The sequence below is a fragment of the Atractosteus spatula genome, chromosome 9, assembly GCF_055471065.1.
Source record: "Atractosteus spatula isolate fAtrSpa1 chromosome 9, fAtrSpa1.hap1, whole genome shotgun sequence".
Lineage (NCBI taxonomy): Eukaryota > Metazoa > Chordata > Actinopteri > Semionotiformes > Lepisosteidae > Atractosteus > Atractosteus spatula.
In genome coordinates, this window is record NC_142714.1 from 49,040,064 (window position 1) to 49,063,077 (window position 23,014).

General features: G+C 49.3%; 2 protein-coding genes across 2 annotated transcripts; one reads left to right on the plus strand and one right to left on the minus strand.

Moving 5' to 3' along the window:
- Positions 1-3,616: 3,616 nt before the first annotated feature.
- On the minus strand, positions 3,617-5,588 carry cldn2 (claudin 2). Its single transcript, XM_088924698.1, has one exon. The coding sequence runs from the start codon at positions 5,496-5,498 to the stop codon at positions 4,668-4,670; it is 831 nt and encodes a 276-aa protein (XP_088780824.1). The 5' UTR covers positions 5,499-5,588; the 3' UTR covers positions 3,617-4,667.
- Positions 5,589-17,743: 12,155 nt separating this feature from the next.
- ripply1 (ripply transcriptional repressor 1) lies at positions 17,744-20,552 on the plus strand. Its single transcript, XM_088926072.1, has 4 exons — positions 17,744-17,844; positions 18,346-18,424; positions 19,487-19,563; positions 20,192-20,552. Exons 1-4 carry the CDS (start codon positions 17,744-17,746, stop codon positions 20,424-20,426), a joined length of 492 nt encoding a protein of 163 aa, XP_088782198.1. The 3' UTR covers positions 20,427-20,552.
- Positions 20,553-23,014: the final 2,462 nt, after the last annotated feature.

Here is a 23,014-nt window from a genome sequence, read left to right on the forward strand (position 1 = left end):
CAAAGAGTTCGCAAACGTTGCCTTCGAAGAAGCAATAGCAGTTCAGTGTAAACAGGGCGCACATCTGCTTGGGCAATCTCATGAGCTCTGACCCAGTGTCACATCTGAGGTCTGCTTTTAGAAATAATTAAACCACATGTGCTGCTAACCCGAGGAGGAGGAAGAGGCGCTTCCCCACTCCGGCTTCCTGCCCAAATTCAAGGCAAACCTTCGATCGCTGTACATGGAGCAAAGTCTCGTGGAGCAGAGCCAGCCCGCAGTTTGCCAAGGTCATGCCCAGCCATCACTTCTCAGCGGGACTAGCAGGGAAATGGAACATGCCGTCCTGTTGCCAGGACCCGCCAGCCCAAATCGAACCGTCCTCCGCGTCTTCTCTCAGAGGCTGCCTGCTGGAGGAGACGAGCAGTTGCGTGCTGCCGCTTCTTTGAACAAGTGTCGGGGGGCCATCTTAGTGACCAGAGCTTCCTGCTTTCGTTTGAACTACGGGAGAATTTGTTGGGTTATGAATACTGAAAAGAAATGAGCCGAGACCGATGACTTCTTCAGTTTTGGGGACGTTCCCGTGTTACAGCATGTGAGGCAGATGGCTTTGTGCAGCTCACAGGCGGGCTGGCCCAGTGACCGTGCTGGCCCGTTCCAATACAGGAGTACGTCAGTACTCTAGTGTTGGAATGCTGCTGGAGGTAACAGAACTTCCCGATACTGGGGCAGTAAAACGGACTTCGCAGGCTTGCATGTGACAAGGCGTGACAAACCCCAGCCCCTCAGGAGCCCCGGAGTAACTCTGAGCCGCCCTGTGCTGCACACTGTGAAATTGTAAAATTGAGCAAAATTAAAATGACAAGAGAACAGAGTAAGAGCTCAGCCTGTACTCCCTGACAGTTTCATCGGTGACATCGGTTTTAATTTTTCATGGTTTTTAATTTGCTACAAAGATTATTTTGGTGCTCGGAGGGGTGCGCTTTTGACTTTGGTCCCGGAACCCCCGGCTGTTTTAAAATGGGTGCAGCGGTTGGGCAGCCAACGTTAAAATAAAACTGCAAAATAAATAAACAGAGGAGCAGATCGGCTGGATTGCTGCTGGAGAATGTAGCCTTGGCAGCTGCAGCAGCTCACCCTGCCCCGAGTCCATGTGCTATCCTGTAGGAAAACCATGCCAGCGAGCCCTGGACCTCCCTGGCAGCCGACCGGAGAAGGGAGTGGACCGACCACAGCAGGGCACCTGGCAGAGCCTCCTTGAAGACACAAAGCTCAATTCAGCAGCTCTTTCAGCTGGGAGCCTCGGACAGCTCTTGTTTGAGATCCGTGCCTGTGTGCTGCCCTGCTCAGTCTCAGGCCTGCTCGCACGTGTTTGGAGGAATGATCCTTCAACATTGGTTAACCTTAGACCCAAACAGTGAACCAGCTGAGATACTTTTGCTGTTTCATTTTCAGTTTGCCCAATGGACTACTCATCCATGTGGATACTAACAACCATGTAGGCTAGTTCTATCCCCTTGACTTCCTCTGGTTTGTTATGTTGTTATGTTATTATATATTGTGATTTTGTTCTTCCGTCTGTAATACTCAGCGTTACAGCAGCCTGCAGCACTTGGTTTACAGCTGCTGAAAGCTACAGCCCAGCGGTTGGAAACGGGCCCTGGTGAGCTTGGCCTTATCTCCAGTTACAGGAACGAGATAGCAGCCTGTTCTTCCTGTAATACACAGACAAGCGGGTCGTTAACGATCATCACTCAGCTGCACGGTTTCGGCGCCTTCACTTCCCTCACGGCAAAAGAGCTTTTTAAAAATGCTCTTCCTACCGCGGTACATCAAACGGGTAAGCGCTGGAAAGGAAGAGGCCGAGAGCGCAAGACGTTCCGTGCACTCTTGCCACCCCCCACCCCTCGCCCTCGCCCTCGCCCTCGGGCGTTGCTGTGGAGACACGGAACACTCAATGACGTCAGAGCAACAGCTGCCGCATCTGGCCGTCGTGACTGTGTAAAGTCGCCAGTGCGACGCTCGGACTCCCGCCGGCGTGCTGCGGCGCTGAGGGGTGTCCCGTGACTGCGAGGGACGGAGAGTCGGTGCTACGCAGATCCGCAGCTAATTCCAAACTGCAGTCTAGAAATGCGCCAATGTCACAGTACCACTGTAAACATGTGTAAAGGCACAGTAAAAATGATCACTGTGTGATCTCTTTTTTTTTAAAAGTGAAAGTGATCATTTTTGTGCAGCCCGTTTCTTGTGGGTGGTGGAATAGCCCCGGGACACCTGTACCCGTGAGCAAGTTCGATAAGGAGCTCCGAGCAGCGGTACGCCTGAAGAATGAAGGGCCGTCAAACTTTACGGTGCAGTAACACAGTGAGAGAACATCCCTGCGCGCAGTGCTGGGGGCTGTTACTGGACCGAGGCGGTGTCTCGCAGCGACAGCGTGCGAAGGGCGAAGAGAGAGTGTGTCTGATGTAAGTTCTCGCAAGCTCTCCGTAGACCCGCCCCCGCGGGCACCCGCGGGCCTTATCTCACCCTTATCATTTGCATGTGAGGGATTTCGTGCCTCTCGGAGCAGAACCCACCTGTGGGAAGACCTCAGCTGCGAGCACGGCGGCATTTTAGTGGCAGAGCGAGCCAGCAGATGGTCTCCACCCGCCCCAGTGTCGAGAGGGCGCGCGATGCTTATTGACAGCTTCGTTCACGTTCGTGCGATCAATAGACTTTCCGAACAAATCATGTTTGCAGACGTAGGAATCGGCATTGTCGTTTTCTTGAACTTAATTACTTCAGCACTTAATTAACGTGTTTTCTGTCTTCTTTTTCCCCCCAGCATGTAATAAACCTATTACTTGTTCCTTAATTAACCTTTGCCAAGATGAGCTAATTTAGAATAAATTTAGAAAAGAGGTGATTCAACAAAAGCTAAGGTCATCGTCTGCAACTGTGTGTTGTTCTGCGTATAACAAAACGGCAAACATTGAGACTACGGTAAAAAAAAAACGACTTTTCCCCTTTATTCAGATATATTTATACACTTACATAAGCCACGGAAATGCAGTCAGGATGCACTGTTATTACAGAGCTCTGGTAACACTTCTCACACGACACAGTTCCAAGAATCAGGTTTTGCAACACGGGCGTATCGACTGTTCGTCCCTGGGTCCTGAGACTAGCTGTGACTGGCGCGTGAAGCCGCGGGGGTCTCACGCACGTGCCGAAGTCACCCTAAACCATAAAGGCGATTTCGGGAAGGTCGTCACTTTTTTTTTTTCAAATTCGTTTGAAAAAAGCGCAACCGCAAAACAATCCTGCTGACACAAGAAAACAAGTGTAAGGAGGTATTTTGGAGTTCATTCAAGTTTTGCGGCATTACTTATCATCGGAATAATAATAGCTCATGCCGAAGAACCTTGTGTGCAGCTGATGAACCAGGCGTTAGATTACCGCTGCCTGAGCCTCTGGGAGGGGCTGTGGCTAAACTCTCTCACAGGGGACGCTGCCGGAAGACCCTACCGACTTGATTTAAAAGAGAGCCTCGCTTGCGCCATAGCAGTCTCGGGTTAAATAGTGCTCGTGAGATACTCCGTCCACCGGCCGTATTGAGAGTTACTGTGCGGTAGACGGGCTGAGCTTCAGCTGGGCTCCGTGCTGTCAAAACCAGGCGCTGCACTGGGTGACGAGCTCAAGAGGAACTCAAGTGTTTACTCACTCTGGTGAAAATGAAACATCCAGTCAGTTCGTAAACATCAAGATCAGACCTTGAGCTCCAGTGGTTTTATTAGTGATATAGCGATATCGCCGCTACGTACAGTCAAAGGATCAACAGAGAATCATTTTCTTCATATACTTTTTTATGTGATTTGTAATTTCAAGATGGTTTATGTTAGTTTTGTGTTTGGAATTGTGTAGACTGCCAAAGATGTCATGTGAAAACGAAAAAAAAAATTGAAAAATGGAGCAGCTGTATCAAAACCCACTCTTTAGCAGGATACAGTTGTAATAAACTAATTTTAAAATCTGCTAACAGTTCTCCATTATGACATTGCTCTGTCCCATGTGTTCAGGGTTTTCACAGTGTGTTACCCACTGAACTACTGCACTGTCCAGTGCTGCAGGCTGTATCACCACTGAACTACTGCACTGTCCAGTGCTGCAGGCTGTATCACCACTGAACTACTGCACTGTCCAGTGCTGCAGGCTGCATCACCACTGAATTACTGCACTGTCCAGTCCTGCAGGCTGCATCACCACTGAATTACTGCACTGCCCAGTCCTGCAGGCTGTATCACCACTGAACTACTGCGCTGTCCAGTGCTACAGGCTGCATCACCACTGAATTACTGCGCTGTCCAGTCCTGCAGGCTGCATCACCACTGAATTACTGCACTGCCCAGTCCTGCAGGCTGTATCACCACTGAACTACTGCACTGTCCAGTGCTACAGGCTGCATCACCACTGAATTACTGCGCTGTCCAGTGCTGCAGGCTGTATCACCACTGAATTACTGCGCTGTGCAGTGCTGCAGGCTGTATCACCACTGAATTACTACTATGTTAGGGCACTGTGCAGTTAGACAGTCCTGCAGGCTGTTCCCTGGCTCCTTATTTTTCGTCCCCCCTGGTGTTAAATGGAGTGGCCGTGGCGGTCTTGTCCGGTCTAAGGCAGGCACCCTGTGGGCTGGGGTCACCCGGAGGTCAGACGTACCCCGTGAGGTCATAGCCACTGGCGCCGCGGTGCCCGGGGGAGGGCGTGGGGGCGCTGCTCCTGCTCTGCTCGCTGTGGCTGCTGCGCGGGGGGCTCTTGCTGGCGGTGTGGACCCCGGCGTGCGCCAGCGGGTTGCGGAAGGTCATGGCGTTGGCGTGGGCGTGGGCGCGCGGGTGGGGGGCGGAGGACCCGGGGTAAGGGTACCCCGCCATGCCCCTGCCACCCCGGGGGCGCCCGCGGCTCCCTCTCAGCGGCTCCTCCCCACAACATGACAGGCAAAGCACCCCCCCGCCCATCAGGGACAGCAGCGCTGCCGCCATGCCCACGTAGAGACACTCCCCGATCTCAGACTTGTAACTGGAGGGCACGATGGGATTGTGGAACAGCTTCACCACCTCGTTGGTGGTCCAGGCTACGGGCACGAGGCACAGGAGCCCAGCTAGGAGCAGACAGCAGCCCCCAGCCCCCGCCGCGCGCGGCTTCGCCGGCTGCCCCTGCAGGCAGGTGGTGCACTGCATGCCCAGGCAGGAGATGGCCAGGCCCAGCACCGACAGCACGCAGGACACCACCATCATGGCGCGGGCGGCCTGCAGGTCGGCGGGCAGCGCCAGCAGGGAGTTGTAGGTCTCGCACTGGAAGCTGCCCGTGCTGTAGTAGGCGCACTCCATCCACAGGCCCTTCACGTAGCCCACGGCCGTGATGATGTTGGAGCCGATGAAGGCTGTGGTGCGCCAGTAGGGCAGGACGGTGGAAACCAGCGTTCCCAGCAGCCCCAGCAGCGCCAGCAGGAACCCCACCAGCTCCAGCCCTACCGAGGCCATCTTTCGGCAGAGACGCGTCCCGGCAGGTACCCTTGCTCGTCTGCCTTCCTCCCTGTGCTACCCGGCTCCGGGTCGCTGTGCTGCCGTGTCCCGCCCGTCTCCTGTCTTCCCAAATCCAATCTTCTCTTCCTCCGTCCGCAGCAGCAGCAGTGGGGAAGCGCTGAAGCTCTATATCCTCCTTTCCTGACTTTTAGGATTCCCAGTCAGTTTCTCTGGTATTTCTCTTCCTCTGGTCAGATCATGTCGGTGCGATGGCTGTGTCCAGTGAGCCTTTGTGTGTGTGTGAAAGAGAAAGCTCAAGTTCAACTCTCTCATCTCAACATCTATCAATACAGGAACACATGAGAAAAACACACACATATATTTACAGCTAGTTAAACATTCACTGATCCCAGATAAATCCACTCAAACAGACCTTTGGTTCAACCAAAAAATAGGATAACAGCTTTTATTGGAACTGCAGTAAATATGTTATGCCCCCCCCCCCTCGCTAGTCAGACTGCAGCTTGACGGGAAAAAATAAAACCCTCTTACTAATATTATTAATACCCTGTTTCGGAAACAAATTCTTTAATGTTCCTGAAGCTAAACAATCTTCCCTACTCCTCTGTCCCTGCTGGCTATCCTCCAAGGTTTTATCTGTTGTTTGACCCAGACAGTTAATCAATAATCCGATCGAATTGTAAATCTTTAACCTGCCGTGGAGCTCTCTACAGGTGCCCCGAACAAACTCTCTTTGCCACCTCCCATCCCGGTGAGTCGCTAACAACAGCAGCAAAATGCTTGCATCACTTTCAGAAGCATTGCTATACACTACTCCATCCAGCAAGGTAAATAGTATTAACTTAGTTGTGATTATTTGTCTATTTCTTTTACAGATTCTTGTTGAACACCGATTCATCCTGCAGCTGCTTTGTAGGTAGCAATACTGTTTCAAATGAAGGGTGGCAGTACTTCTATTGTCTATAAATATTTCAGGCTGCTTTCCTTCCTTTCATCTGTATTATAGTCATTTATTTTAAACAATTAAGAAAAAAATATATGTTCTGGGTAGGACCCAAAACTGACAGTGAATGGTCTATTATGCATTGCTAAATAAATTAAAAAGGTTTTCCAAAGTTAGGTGGCCCTGGTATCAGTTTCTGGGTAGCTGTCTGTGTGGAGTTTATATGTTCTCCCTTTGTTCACATGGCTTTCCTCCAGGTGCTCCAGTTTCCTCCCACAGTCCAAAGACATGCTGGTGGGTGAATTGGCTTCTTGGAAACTCGGCCCTGTGGGAGTGTGCGTGAGCTTGTATCTGTGTGTTCCCTGCGATGGACTAGCGTCCCGTCCAGGGTGTACCCTGCCTTGCGCCTGTTGCTTGCCAGGACAGGCTTGGGCTCCTCTGTGACCCTGAATCAGATAAAGTGATAAGAAAATGGATGGACGGATGGATGGGTTTTTCCAAAGTTATTCTAGAGAATTAAAAAAATAATCCCAGGGTTCTTACATCTGCTCCCCTTTTCCCGAAACAAGCATAAAAACTACTGGCATTTGTAGCCAAACGTTTTGCATATTTTTATAAATACCCTGCAGAACTCCCTCAGAAATCAATTCAGGATGTCTTTGGCAGAAAAGATAAAGGATTCCTTGAGGGGTTTTGGAAACTTTTGCTCAAAATATCCTGCATGAATCTGGCACATATCCTGAGGGAGTTTTTGCAGGAAGTGTGCAAGACATTGCGTCTTGGGTGGTTTCCCAGAAGCTGGCCTGGGAAATGGCTCTGTCATATTGATAGGACAGCACAGCGTACCTCTGTTCACACGCACAGAGATAAGAAGTCAACTACTTTTAAGACTTGGACACCTGGAAATCGGGTAATTCTTTTATTGCCTGGTTATTCCACAGTCTTAGAACTCTTTGATTTTCACCGTCCCTGGCCATGAAGCAGGAGCAGTCACTCATTCTGCAGGTGTGTGAGTTCAGGTAAGTGTCTGTATGTACTCCAGGCCACCTTGGGCAGGCTTTCCTGCTGGAGAACAGCCCGTCTGTATTGAGGTGTTCCGATCCATCAGGGACACAGGGAGAGAAACACAAGTGCTCAGCAGGGACACTGTTTTGCTTAAGGGAGTTTCAGCTCACCAGACTGGCTCAGCCTCAGAGTCAGCGATTGCCAGAACCTTAAAATGAAACGAATCTTCATTGAATGTCCTTCACCGTCGAATCAGTATCTAGTTCTCATTTAAATCTGTTGTCCTGGATTTCATTGTCTCTATCAAAATGACAGGCAGTTTCAGACCCTAGGTCTAGTCCTAGCCTTAGTGCTAACCTTAACCCTAGCCTTAAGCATGAACCCAATCCTAACATTAACCACAATTGTAATCATAGCCCTAAATCTAACCTTAATACTATTCTTCGTCCTAATGCTGGATTTAGCTTCACAATAGCCAAATTCCTAACCACAACCTTAACCTTAGCCATTATCCTGTACCTGTTCTTAGTCTGTAGACTAGGCACACAGCTCTCATAGAGAACTACTGAAAAATGAGACACAGATACAACCGTTAGGGTCAGTCATGAGTTAATCAGATTACTGGTCAGCACAAGAAAGCACAGAGTTTTCTTCCCCACATACAGACTGGACTGCCACAGCCCCTTTGTAAAGCCAGGTCATGGATGCTTTGTTTCAGTGTGTCTCATTATTATGAAGCAAAAAGCAATTAACCCAGTTTGATGCTCAGACAGCTGCGTCTTCATGGATCTCCATCGCAATGCGGGTACATTACAAAAAAAGTGTTTCCTTCCTCTCTGAATCAGCGTATCCCCAAGGAAAAGCCACAGGTAAGCCCTCTTTTTACTACTATAGGCATTTAATAGGATTTGCACAATCCTATGGGGTTTTCCTGATGCCTTACCAGTATTGTGCAGATAATGATAGTCAAATGATAGGATTATCAGAGGGCTTTCACCGAAAGACAATGATCTCACTCCTAGATGAGCATCTGACTTTGCTTTTCCAACAAAGACACGAAAAACACCCGGATTAGGCTTCTCTGGAATAAAAATAGTGTGTGTAGTGAGAGGCATTAACAATGCAAAAAATATACTGTTACCAACACACATTTGTTTTGTTTTTAATGCCTCTCAGAACAGCTTCATGGTGATACCGATTATAAGGCACACGAAACAAAACATTGCGAAAAAAAACATATCTCACAATGGAAGCTGAAATAATTTAACGAAAGAAGGACAAGGGCAGAAGGAAAGAAAGGGGAGAAAGGGAGAGACAGGCTTTTGTCCGCAGGGTTTCTGAGAAGATGGAAAGACCGTGGGATTTCTAGCAGGTTAGCATTCAGAACAGCCCCTGGCAGGACACCTAAACACAGGCACTTACCGTGATGCATGTGTGGCGCTCACATCGCAGGCTGCAGGATGGGCAGGGAAGCTGACAGGCTGGATCTTTCCAGTGCAGAAACTGCAGGACAGTAACCCCCAGGCTTGCCCCTCCAGTAGGGGGTGGTATTGTACTTCTGGGGGCTGGGCACGAAGGACAGAAGCAGACTTACTGTTTTACTGTTTCCTGGCTGTTCCACCCCCCTCCCTCCTGGATCAGATCCTTCACCTCTCCCCTAATTCCGTGTCACATGTTCGGGGGCACGGTAATAAGATTAGCTCCCGATCCAGCTCCTGTCTGAGTGAGGTGGTCAAAGAGCACTGGGCAGGCAGCACTGTGTACAGCAAAACTAGACAGGGCTCAGCACAGACACCGCGCACCAGACACAGCACAGACACCCCACACCAGACACAGCACACCACACACACCCTACACCAGACACACCACACACACACACCCCACACCAGACTCACCACACACACACCCCACACCAGACACAGCACACCACACACACCCCACACCAGACACAACACACCACATACACCCCACACCGGACACTGCACACCACAGACACCCCACACCAGACACAGCACACCACACACACCACACACCAGACACAACACAGCACACACACCCCACACCAGACACAGCACAGACACACCACAGCTTTTACAGAAACCCAGCGGGGCAAATCACGGTCAAAGACAGAAGCAAATGCACTGGAACAGGGTAAATGTGTGATGAACACGTGGGCACACAGAGCAAAGATTACCTTGTGAGCCTGCTATGGAAAACTGTGATGGAGGAGCTAACGAGTTGTTACAGCGCTATAAACAGAGCACATGATGTTCTGAGTCACTTTATTGCCTTATAGCAGGGGTGTCAAACTCATTTTTAAGGGGGGGGCAAACTAAAAACATTTAATCATGTCGTGGGCCACACATGCAGATACACACTGATTAGAGTTTTATTATAAATTTTTCCACATATGCAAGTGAATGTAGCCTCTACAAACAAAACATTGAACATTGCTTCAGTATGCCTCTATTTAAGAATATGATTGAGCATTTCATAAAAGAAAATGTATTCAAGATAAAAATAAGATCAAGCATTTTAGGTAATTTTTGGCAATGTAACTATATTGCACAAAATGAATGGAAATAAATACATGAATTGAAATAAATAAAAAAAAAACAAACACAGATAAGGATAGGTCTACATCACAAACTGTAAGCCTATTGTTGCTTTGCCAGGCCAGAAACCTGAGCTCTTTTCTTTGAGGCAAGAAAGTCTAATCTGGGCATAAAATCCTGAATGGCAAGTGAATATGCAATAAATTTGGTCGCTTTCTCTGAAAGCTGCTCTTGTAGATCATAAGCAATCTCATCCGCTCGAGAAGTCATCGTATTTCTAGTGAGACGACTGATGTTTGCAAAAGCAGGCCCTGTCTCTGGACACACTACTTCAGAAAATCGCCCTCACTGAATGGTCTCCTTGATTTAGCTATTTCTTCAGCCATGATAAAACTTGCCTTCACGACAGTTACATGTTTAATAGCAAGATGACAGCGTTTTTCTACTACTAGATTCAAGGTGATATCTGTGTAAAGGAAGCCAATCTAATTAGTTTCACTCCAGAGGGGAAGGGAAGACGCCAATACTCAGTTGTCGCGTGATGCGATTGGAGCCAAGGGCTCATGGGAATTGGAGTTCCTGCTGTTGTGGGACTCATACAATAGACCGGGAAAAAATCTTGCAAGTGCCGGATTAAAACAGATTGCGGGCCGTGATTTTAATTAATTAATTAATTGCTTAGACTTATATAGCGTTTTTCTGGACACTCCACTCAAAGCGCTTTACAGATAATGGGGACTCTCCTCCACCACCACCAGTGTGCAGCCTCACCTACTTGTAGATGATGTGACAGCAGCCATAGTGAGACAAACGCTCAACACACACCAGCTCTCAGTGGGGAAGAGAGCAGAGTAATGAAGCCAATTCAAAGATGGGGATTATCTATGGGACATAGACCATGGGAAATTTGGCCATGTCGCCGGGGTTACACCCCTACTCTTTTCGAGAAGCGCCCTGCGATTTTTAATGACCACAGAGAGTCAGGACCTCGGTTTTACATCTCATCCGAAGGACGTTGCTTGTTTACAGTATAGTGTCCCTGTCACTATACCGGGGCATTAGGACCCATATGGACTGCAGGGTGAGCGCCCCCTGCTGGCCTCACTAATACCTCTTCCAGCAGCAACCTCCAGGTACTGGCCAGGCTGCTGGCTATATATATATATTATTATTATAGATATATATATAGTATATATACAATATATATAGTTTGACACAGGTGCCTTATAGAAACCGCGACCCTGCCACGCCACAGTATTTACATGTGTTCTTTATTCATAAAACATTTACCACCACAGTTAGTGCTGTTTGCCTTGGAGAGATAAAGTATCACAGGAGCCATTCAGAAGGCCAGGTTAGGAGGAGCAGGAATCTTGTCTAATTTCGGAATGCTGAGCTTGTTTTCCCTTTCAAAAAAATAAGGCACAGGACGTTCTGTGATCGGACAGGTCATGATGAAAACGGCCCAAAGTCTCTCCAGTGTGGGTGATGTATTTTTTAACATCAATGTAAACATCTTTTTTTATTATGCTTCACCATGCAAGTGTTTAAATTACAATTGTATTCTTCAAAAGGAGAGATGCTATAAAACTGGTGTGTGCAACCCTGCAGACAAGTGCGTTTTTGTTCATGTAGTAACGTGATTATGCCAGGAATGGGTCAGCGATGGGCCTTGAGACCTACATGTAGTTTTGCGATTTTTATTTCGTTTCAGGGGATGTCTAAACTGCGTCCTTGAATAAATCCCCTGCTTCTGGGACCAGAATTATTGTGCCCCGAGTGTTCACAAACTGAGAAATTAAAACCTGCAGCGCCGTGGCAATCCAGAACCAATCTTCGATACAACTGCTTTGAAATGTTTTGATCCTTTATCCGTCCGGGAAAAAAAATATCACCTTGCGATGCGGTCTGCGTCCACTAGAGGGAGCCCTTTACTGCGCGCTTCAGCTGTGGACGCGGGACGGGGGGTTGAGAACAGAGCGAAAGTTATACAGGACATGAGGTCGCGAGGACCATTTGGCCTGTATTTTGTTTGTTTGGTGGTTGGCAGTTGATTGATCCAAATTGAAACTCATCCATCCATCCATCCATTTCTTGAAAACAACAAAAAATATTCAACAACATGGCTGGGTAGTTTGTTTCACACCCCCACTACCCTTTGGGTACAGAACTGTGTGTTGTTTTCATGTTTATGTAATTTCATGCAGACGGCTCCCAGCAGCAGTGACTTGGTCTATTTTGGTGGCACAGGGGTCCTGTAAAGTATAGTCACCCTTGCATGTCATCGCACTGAATTACCGTGGAGGGAGCGATGTATAAATACATATTTCTGACACTCGCAGAAGGCGCCACAGCCGAAATGTTGAGTCTCTTTTCTTTACCTTTCAGCGCGGAATAAACCTTTACCCGTTCCTCTGCAGCCTCAGCACACTGACGCAGCTCCCTGCTCGAACTGCAGTAAATATCAGTCATGTTTATGCAATGAAAATGAACAATGGAGAAACACAGAGATCCCCTGGAATGAAAACACAGGAATGTTCCAGCCACGTCCTGGGATCGGAGACGCTCTCTCCTGAATTATCCGGATAACTTACATGTTACATTAACCCAAGCCGGGGCAGTGCTACAAGTCTTCAGACATGTCTAGATGGTTGCTCTTAAACTGTTGAGCTGAGCCTTAAGCATGAACCCAATCCTAGCATTAACCATAGTTGTAATCATGGCCCTAAATCTAACCTTAATGCTATTCAAGCATTAATAACAAGTCTCTTGGGGGCCCGGTCTGGGCTCCACTGTACGGCCAGTGAGGTGCTGGGCTGCGGCTTGCAGAGAACAGCTGCTGCCCAAGGTCAGGTGGGTCAGTGCCTTGTGTGGTTTTTACCCACAGCCCACCTGGAGCCGTGCCAGGGCTGCGCTGCGTGGATCAGTGCTGCCCTGGGAATCGTGGAGCAGTCCCAGGAGCAATCCCAGAGCAATTCCGGAGGTGCCGAGAGTGTCTCCTCCGGGCGCGAGCTCAACAAGGTGTGAGGCGGAGGTGCCGGGGCGTCGGGGGGGGGGGGCCCCCCAGCCTCTCCCCGAAGTGTGCCTGCAGAGGTGCGAGTCTGCTGCCAGGCCCGGAGGTGCGAGCTGCAGTCTGGGGTGGGAACGGTCTGACCTGATCCATGGCCGCTCGCAGGCAGGCCGCTGGCCCGAGTCTCGGCTTCATTGCACAGAAATCACCCCCCTCCCCTACATCTCCCATTAGTAAAGGTTTATTCCAGGCTGAAAAGAGATGAAAAGAAACACGACGTTTCGGCTGCGGAGTCTTCTCCGGGTGTAATGAGGGTCTTGCTTCGTCGTGTTGTAGACTATAGGCCATGAATGAAATTGCTCTTGTCAAGCTGAGCCGTTTAAAGTGAAAAATCACTTTAGATGTCGTTTATGAAGAGTTGAGTGAGACGTTCGTGAAGAGGTTTAGGCTGCTTATTGTGTGCTTGGCTGGATCATCAGTGTGAGAGTTGGAGAAAACAGTTTTCCTCACATTGTACAGTATTGCCCTGTGTGTGGCAAATCTCCCAAAGGGGGATCCTTAGAAGCCATCTCGGAATTTGTTTGAAAGATCAAAAAGGATTTTGGTGCATCAGTCAGGCACTTTCCACTTAATTTTAGCACAGGTTTGATTGCACAATTGAGGGTGGGGGTTGTGTGAAAACAGTGACTCATAAACATAACTGAAATTCGCCCTCTTGTGCTCCAGTAGGAAACCTGTTTTGCCTGACCTGTGTCTGCAGGTTTGCCAGGTCTCTCCAAAGCAGCGGCACCTGAAGAGCTGCGGGAAGCTGTTGAATAATTGATCCTGTTAATCCGATAATGATCTGATGGGGGTTGCTCTGGAATACTTGTGATCTTTTTGGTAACCCTTCTCAATAAGGGATTAATCTACAAGGAGCCAGCCGAAGACATCATCACTTAAAGTACATTTCTCATCAGCTCCAATTAGTGCAGGTGCTCACGTTACTCCTGTCCTGGAGTCCTTGCACTGGCTTCCATCAGGTTTTGTGTCGACTTCAGAACCCTCATGCTCACCTATAAGGCTCTCCTTGGCTTGGCACCTCGGTACCTGTCTGATTAACCATCTTCTTCACTCCACCTCACAGCCTTCACTTGTCTGACTCTGGTCTCCTGTTCAAGTCCCAGTGTAGGAGGTCAAGAACCCTCTGATCTGGGGGGCAGCAGCACCTGAAGAGCTGCAGGAAGCTGTTGATTAATTGGTCCCATTAATCCAATAATGAGCTGACGGGGCTGGTGAAGAGCCCAACTGGAAGGAAAGCCCTCTGGAATAGCAGCTTGCTGGCTTCTGTCCCTGTCCCTGTCCCTGTCCCGGAGCGATCTGAGAGAAGCAGCTGTCTCTGGTGGACAGCCCCAGTGCCCCTGTTCCCTGCTCCGCGCTGCTGCCCCAAGCTACATCTGTAGGGGAACAGTATCTCATGGACAGCGACAGTGCAGATTTATGGGCTCTTAAAACAAGGGGGCTCGCTTGGATCTGTACCCTGGAAACACAGCACACTCCCAGTGTGGACAATAGTGACAACAGTGCCGTGTGGTGCGTGCTGCCATTGTCCACTAGAACTTAGTTTGGATGAGAACTTCAAATTTCAGTGCTCATAGTGCACTTCTTTACTACAGCCTTTGACTAAGCATTAGCATCCTGTACATGTTAATGTATTTATTGAGGCCGTATGCTGACCCCATACCGTACATGCTTTCTCTTTATCAATGTGGGCCTAGTTCTATACATATTAAGTACATCCATGTGTCTAATTGTGAACTTGTTTTGCTGACACTTCCATGCGAGGCAGCAAGCGCTGGTGCTCATTCTAACAGCTGGGCGTGCTATTGGGCTGACCTGCCTGATGCACTGCTAATCCCACTGTCCTTGCAGTTAGGAGCCCAGAACCCAAACCAGTACTCCAAACTGCACTGCTGTTTTACTCTGACGTGCCATTTATGTGCACACTGTGAAATAAGCATTACAGTACGTATTATCACGAACATATATATATATGTTGCAATATATATTCAATTCAACTTTATTGTCATTATACTTACACAGGTGCGTAGTATAACGAAAAGTGTTTCTCATTAGTTCAGGTGGGTGGCTGCGTCAGCATGCGTAGGCTGCAAAGGAACAAGTAATAGGTTTATTCCATGCTGAAAAAAAGAAGAAAGAGAACACAGCGTTTCGGCCGTGGAGCCTTCTTCAGGTGTGTTTGAGGTGTTGAGGTGTTTCTCATTAGTCGCTCAGGTGCAGTATATAAATAGAACAGAAGATAAGACAATAGATAGTAACACAATAACAATAACAGTGTACTAACATAACGTAATCAAAACTGTGCAAAATCCGCAAACAGAGAAAAGAATAAAACAGGACAGAAACAGTGCAAGGTAATTCGGGGAACAGCGCAAAAATAGTACGGTGATGAATAAATATATATAACTAATACGGTTTTACTGAGCTATCGAAGGGACAGTACAATTTCGGCTTACATATATACAGTATATTTAGTTGTCAATCGCTTGATTTTAGGGGGTAGATGGTCGACATTCCTGTCTCAGCGGGGGCCGGGGACGATGTTATTGCAGAGCTCTGCTGTCCAACGGGTGGCAAATGTGAAAACAGAAGCGCCCGCTCCGCGGCCAGCTGGCGGAGCAAACAAACCGCGCCAGGGCCCGGGCTGGGGGAGCGGACATCTGGATCTGCGGGGTGAACTTTTGTCGCGGCGCTGTACCGCGGGGCGGGGAGGACTGACCCGGGAGGGAGCCGGTCCCAAAACGTGCGTTTTCAAAAAGTCCGAAGGGTCGAGCCTTAAACTAAACTGGATGTTTACTGCAGACGGCGGGTCTCGTTTATCTACACTGTACGTGGAAAAGGTCCTTACCAGTGTCGCGTCTAGCCCATCAAACAAGAAGAAAAAAAATCAGATAGGGTATCTCTTTCTCGTCTTTAAACATGGTCATATCTACTTTTAATATAGGTTAGCTGGAGAACATATGAGTTATTTGAAGTACATATGGGTTATATAAGTAGATATGGGTTATCTGGAGTATGTATGGGGGTTATTAAAGTATATATGATATTTGAATTCTAAATGCAATGAAGAATGAGCGGCGTTTTTGTGCAGCTTGTTCTATGTGTGTGTGTGTGGAGGGTATGTTTATTCGCTTTCAGTGAACCTCATATCGCATCTGCGTACTGTTAAGAAATAATGGGGATTCCTATCGCTCGAACCTCGTCCATTTGTGCCGTTTGTGTCAGTTTGCTGCCCTGGCGGGGGGGCTGTGTGTGTGTGGGGGGGGGGGGGGGATATCAGCCCGAAGCCCTCAGAGCCCATTAGAGGGTCATTACCCAGAGACACAGTCGCCTCTCCCACCTCACACCTCGCCACACACGGGCCGCGGGCGCGTGCGACTTGCGCCCCGGGTTTCCAAGGGCAGCCAGCATATTTCAACACGCTTTGTGATATAACTAGGCTTTTTTTAAATGTAGGACGGGTGGCTTTCGTGCAGGTTTTCACGGTTTTCACTGAAGAAAAATGTTTCGAGAGACAGCGAGAAAGGAGGGTATTCTTTTCTCGAATAGTCGCGCGAATCTGATGATGTTCTGTTTGTTGTTAGAAAAATAAGACGGACTGCTTGCATTCATTCTTGAAAGCCAATCAATTTCCACAGTATTTCTCTCTCCTGAGACTCGTATACTTAGATAAAGACGCACCTTACAGCAAGCAAGACGTAAGACTTTCTCCCTCGTGTTCGGTCATTAACATTAACCAGGTAAAAATACATAGTTTATCCATCTTTGAGTCATAAATGGGTTTATTAATCTCTTTAATCGTCAGACGTTTTTGTTGTTCTCGGATAATGTGGTCAGAATGTTGGGCCTTCTTTCGCGAGCGCAATTAGTCCAGGACAGGGGGTTTAGACTGAACCCCGAAAACTCCTGAACAAGCAAAGTTCAACACTTGCAACACCAATTATATAGATCACAAACAGTGATAAGATATCTTACAATAATTTTGTAACTGAACAGTATGATCTATTAAAAATGGCCCTTTTAACATACTCTTTCAACAAGCTTAATACGCAACGGGCTTTCATATACAAATTGTGTGTGATACATCAGGGTATGTGCCACAGTAAGGTTTCATAAGGCCAAACTCATATCGGGATTTCGCCCTTGATATTCTTATCTTAAAATACCTGCCCTCGCTGAGCAGCTACAGCGCTCTTTATCATCAGCTCTGGGCTGGAAAGTAATTTTCAGTCTTAATTAGCCCCCCGCCCCCCTGCTCCCGCGCCCCCCGCGGACCTTCTCACAGATGGTGTCTGACTTTCCGCCTTCTTGTTTTCTCTTGCCGCCTCTCTGGTACCACATTTCTCACCCCCTCGCTGCGGGTGTCTCTGTTTATCCAAGTGGGACACTTTAACACCAAAATGCACATCGTTTGGTAGCTGTGTGCCCTCCCCCCCACTTCCCTCTACCCAACCACCCCCCCACCTCTGCTGAGGTCTTTAAAAAGCCGGGACAGAGGCACAACCGCAGCCATCACACGCACCGAAAGCAGACTCCTCTCTGTCGAGGCGAAACGACTGTCCCGGGGCCACGAGAGAGAGACAGGGCGAGAGCAGACGCGTCCGGAGGAGGAACAGAGGGACACACGGCTCGCGCTGCGCCGCAGGAGGAGACCCCGCGACCACAGACAATGGAAGCCGCCTGCGTCGCCAGCAACCAGGCGTCTCTCGGGACGCCTCCGGTGTCGTTCCGGTGTGCCCTGAGCACCAGCGGGGCCACCCTCGGCTGCAGGTGAGCCCTCGCACGCCAGGCCGCAGTCAGCATCTCCCCCTGTCGCCGAGAGGCTGGTGACCATAGACTTCGTGCCCGCCCGCGATCAGTGGTGAATGCCTTCCCGGTTTAGGAAATAGTGCTGTGGATTTGCAAGAGGTACTCTTCTTTGCGCGACAGCATAAGAGCAATGGGGAAGTTAAACGGTGCTAAAGATTAAAAAATAATAATAAAACGGCATGGAGCACCGTGCGCGTTGCAATTGTTTTTTTTTTAATGTCATGTCTGTTTTTTAAAAAAAACACGCGTGATATGGGGAGGTTGTGGAGGATCCGTGCAGTTTTAAACAAATCCTCGCTCTTCTGCTGCATGCCGACACGGCTAAGATCTGAACCACAGTTGCACGACGGCGACTCCTCCAGCCGCGCGGATGGTGTTTAGAATGAAGTGCTCACACGCACGCGCGCGCGCGCTTCAGCGCTGATTGACGCTAACCCCGTGCGCTCGTGCCCCTGCCCGCAGCCCGGCAGCCCTGTGGAGACCCTGGCTCGCGACGGCCGAGGATGCGCAGAGAGCAGCTCGGAGACGGCGGCTGACCTGTGTAAGTTCCCGGCGGTCTGTGCCTTGTTGTGCGATGTGTGCGAGGCATTGCATGCACGATTTCTTTTCTCTCTTCGTAAATGTCTGTGCGGTCCAGCCGCAAAGCCAGTACAATACACGGGACAGACGTAACTCCCCCTTTCTACACAAGCCGTATTGCAAACATTTCCATCTGTAGAAGCCCTCCCCAGCACCTACAGCACGTTTCCCGTGCACGCTGTTCATTGTTTCTGCCTGTGCAGGAACTGTAAGAAAACATCGGCGGGCCTAGTTTGCCCGATCCGTCGTTCTGCAATATCAAGATGAGATTTTAAGAGGTGAAACAACTCATCCAGTCCCGTTCTGCACTGGCTTGTCCAGGCATGGCAGGAGGAGGAAGGGGGAGAGGGGGCAGGGTTAACAAGGAGGGGTGGGGTGGGGGGGGGTTCTGGGGTGTGCCGGAGAAGTGTGGCAGGTTTCTGACACCTAGACAGACAGGCCTGAGAGAGGGCGGAGTGGGGAAAGGAGAGAAAGGGATTTTAGCACCGAGACACGATGCCATATGGGCAGTGAGCCCTGAGCTGACGCCCGAGGTGAGATGTGCAAACACAACCCCTCTTGCTGCCAGTGGAATAATGTCCCACAGCTCCTGTGCACTTGGGGGCGGCAGACCTGGGGCCTGTGTCACATTGGCGCTGCTCTGAAGCCTGTCAAGCTTTCCGCACTCACAGAGCTGCCCATGGCAGGATGGAGTTTGCTCCTTTATTTCTTCCTTTTAAAAGGAAAACAATTCCTGTGCAGGATCCAGCCCCAGAGGCAGAGATCTGAAAACACAGTCCAACTAAACTCAGGAGGCGGCCATCAAGAAACGCTCCTTTCCACAAAGAGCTGGGGCTGTTTAGACTAATGATCACATGCTGAATTCTGAGTGAGCAGGGGAGCTCAGGAAGAGTCTGGAGCATCAGGATTCTGGGTCAGCGGTCAACTAGATGAGCAAGGTGGTTTGACTGGCAAGGCTGCTCGGTTTTAGCAGCTGTCTGATCCCGGCGGTTTCTGACCTGACGATCTGTTCTCTCCTGTGCAGCCCTACTCCAGAGCGGCAGACCTGCACAGCTGTGTGAGCGATGGAAAGACGCAGTCCTTCTTCCAGCACCCTGTCAGGTGAGCTGCTGCTCCACTGATCTCGCTACAGCCTTCACCCCGTCCCGACCTCTGAGTTAGCAGTGAGTGGGTGACCACATGGCTGGCCAGTGCTCCGATCGTGTGCTCCAGTGCGGGTGCACGTGTGAGCTGCATAATACATGTTTTTAAACACAAGTTTTCAAGTACTAAAGGGCCTGATGTTTTTTTTTTATTCAAAAGATACACGGAGACTCTGTAGATTGCTTGTTCTTAGAGAGTGGCAAGCTCTGTTCCTCATTCTGGCCTGACAGTTTGACGCTGTCCTCGCCACCTGTGGTGGCATCAGTCTTCTTCGTTACTGTAGCCATTATGCCGAAGACGATTCCAGTGCAGCTCTGGTCAATTGCATTCAGAGTGCCGCTAGAGTCAGAAAACCTTCTGCTTCCGTTTTGCGCAGAGAGTCCGTAAGATTACAGCAAAACTCTGGGAACCCAAACTGTATGTGGTATCATGGCTTCACACATCATCCATTAAGGGATACAGAACAATGATTATTTTATGGGAGGTGAAAAATTTATATTACACTACACAGTATTTGAGGTCCATTGACGAAATCACTTTTCCTACCGCGTCTGAGCTCACCTGTCCTTCTCATTTCCCCCTCCAGACTGTTTTGGCCGAAGTCCAAGTCCTATGACTACCTGTACAGTGACGGACAGGCTCTCCTGAAGAACTTTCCAGCCCAGGCCACCATCAACTTCTATGAAGAGTCCGACAGCGAGGAGGAGGATGTTGACGACGACGAGGAGTGTGAGACGGAGGAGGAGGAAAGCGAGTCGGGGTGCCACCCATCTCGGACGAGCCCGCGCAAACCTCCGTCCGGCATCTCCTGCTACAACTGAGCCCCGGCACTGATCCGAAACACACCGCCGGTTGTGCGATGTCTGCAGAGAGCGGGTAATGCCGCGTCTATCCCAGCCGGGCTCCAGGCTGTCCCGGCCGGCAGGGCGCGGATGGCAGGAGCTCTGGAGCCGCTGTCTCTGCGCTGATGGAACATCAACTCCTGTGATGAATCCTGGGAAAGACTCCAGGGGGAACTGGAAATGTGGGAGGGGGCATTTCAATATGGAAGGCCGAGACTTGTTAGGTTTTAAGCTGAGCGGGGAGTTGCAGTGACAAGGTGGGGGGGGGGAGATTCCTATCAGTAAGTTTAGATTGTATTTATTACCCTTTTAAGGAAAGGTGCTCTTAGCCTCCTCGTGCACTGACATGGGCTGGGCCAAGTGCCTGTGATACAGAGGGTTATCTCCTGTCCCTCTGTTCTCACCTCTCGGTGTCCTGTGCCAGAGCTGTCGGTGGCCCTGTTTTATTTGACACAACAGACAGAAACACCGTCTGAGCTCATTGTAGGCTAGGGAGTCCGAGACTGAAGATGTGAAGTCCCATATTGGGACAGAGGCTTTGCTGGCTGATGAGACTCCTCTTATCCCGGGTCGAAACTTTGTATTTTGGGTGTAAAACTATTCCGATTTCTAATAATATTTGTAAATTTAACTTATATTGTAAAAAGTCAAATTTAAAAGTGCTATTTTTGTATTTTTATATGTTTTTACTATTTTATTAAATTCTTTAATATAAGGAATTCATGGAAATAAAGCTTATATTGTGAAAAAGACCATCTCCAGTTTGAATATGTGTACGACAAAGCGATGAGGTTCAGTTGTTTGTTATAGAAGTCTCCTTTTCCCGGCTCAATCCGGTGTGTCCATTCCAGGAAAACAAGACCAGTCACAAATGAGAGGAGCCATCCAGCCATCCAAATGGCCTGTTTGCTGATTGGTAGTTTATCTAATCCCAGGATTTCATCCAGCAGTTTCTCAAAAGAAACTGGCAGCTTGTTCCACACCACCACCTCCCTTTGCGTAAAGAAGTGTCTCCTGTTCTCAGTTTTAAATGTCTGCTCCACACCAGGGCCACATGGTAGTGCAGACCATGATCTCTCTGGAGGTTAATGTGTCATCAGAGAGCAGTCTCTCCATCTTCCCTGCACAGAAAGCTGACGCCTCAGAGCCACGACCCCCCCCCCCCCTTTGATCTTTCCTGTCCCATTGTGACTCCTTGCTGTGTCAAGAATACCCCCTCCACACACACACCAACAAGCAGCTGCCCGACTCTCCATTTCAAGGCACTGCCTGTCCTGAGTCATCCAGTCTGGGAACACGCTTGCAGGCAGAGTCAAAGGTTGGGCTCTGTCAGGTCAGAGGTCACTGAGCACTCCTGTCACTGTCAGTTGTGGGACTTGAAGCGTTGAACTCCGTGTCACACAATACCCATCTGCCCCTGAGGGCCATTGTTAACAGAGGAGATTTCTTTTAGGTAATTTAAAATCCAGAGGGGGGGGGGAAACAACGCACACAAACACATTAAAAGAGCAGAATCCCGACTTTTCAGCCATTTCCAGACTTTCTCTCATTGTAACTGGCACACTGAACTAAGCAATGATGCTCGAGGGACAGAATGACGTCCGCGCCGGGGCTTTTCGCCTGAACACGACCGTCATACTGCGCGGTATGACGGCAGACGGCAACACAACGCTACGTGATGTGTTCGCTTGCGAGGTGGGAGCAGCGATTCCACTGCCCCCGCAAAGTTTGTTTCGGATTTCAGGTCCCTCACGACGCGCTGTTTGTCTTGTGTCACAAGTCCAGCAGCAGGGTAAGGCGGGGGCGGTGTGTTCGGCGGAGCTGTATCTGTAGCTACAGTCCCTCGCCCAACATCACTCGGAGGCGACGACAGCTGGGGTAGCACGCCCTGCGTGACTGCAGCCCCCACGCTGCCTTGTCGTGACAAACGCAAAAGGCATTTATTTTATTTTTTTCCCCCACATGCGTGAATAAGTCACAACTGCACAAAACTGCGGGGGCGTCAGCCAGTCGTGAATAAGCCCACTCCGCCTCCCCCGGTCCTCACCCACGCATTTCTGCGAGCACGCCAGCCTACAAATGCCAGTGACGGGTCGCACAGGCGTAAATCTACCCTTGCAATTCCGCGAAATGATAACGGTGTTTCACCGTCGGATAATACAGAGTATCTAATGAACTGAGACAGCTCGCGAAACGTATTGTCTTTTATTTGTATAGATTTCCCCACTCGCTATTAATCCCGCAGAAGAAAACAACCCCCTCCATTTGATCGAGACCCTTTTCGTCAGCTGGACGGACTCTCTCGTGTGTATTTTCTTCCCAACGCACACCTCAATAGTAATCGACCATGTGGCTCTAGAAATCCGGGAAATGTAGTCTTTTAGTAAAAGGTGTGGCAAGTAAAAACGGGATGGTCTTCTCAGCTGTGGGATTGTGGTCCTTCCTCAAGAGCTACAGCTTCGGGATGGGTACACGGCTGACGTGCTCACTCTAAGGAAGAGTTTTGCTTTCTCCCCCTGCGTTCAGTGGCGATTTAAGTGCAAGTTAATTAAAGGCGCGAGGCGCTG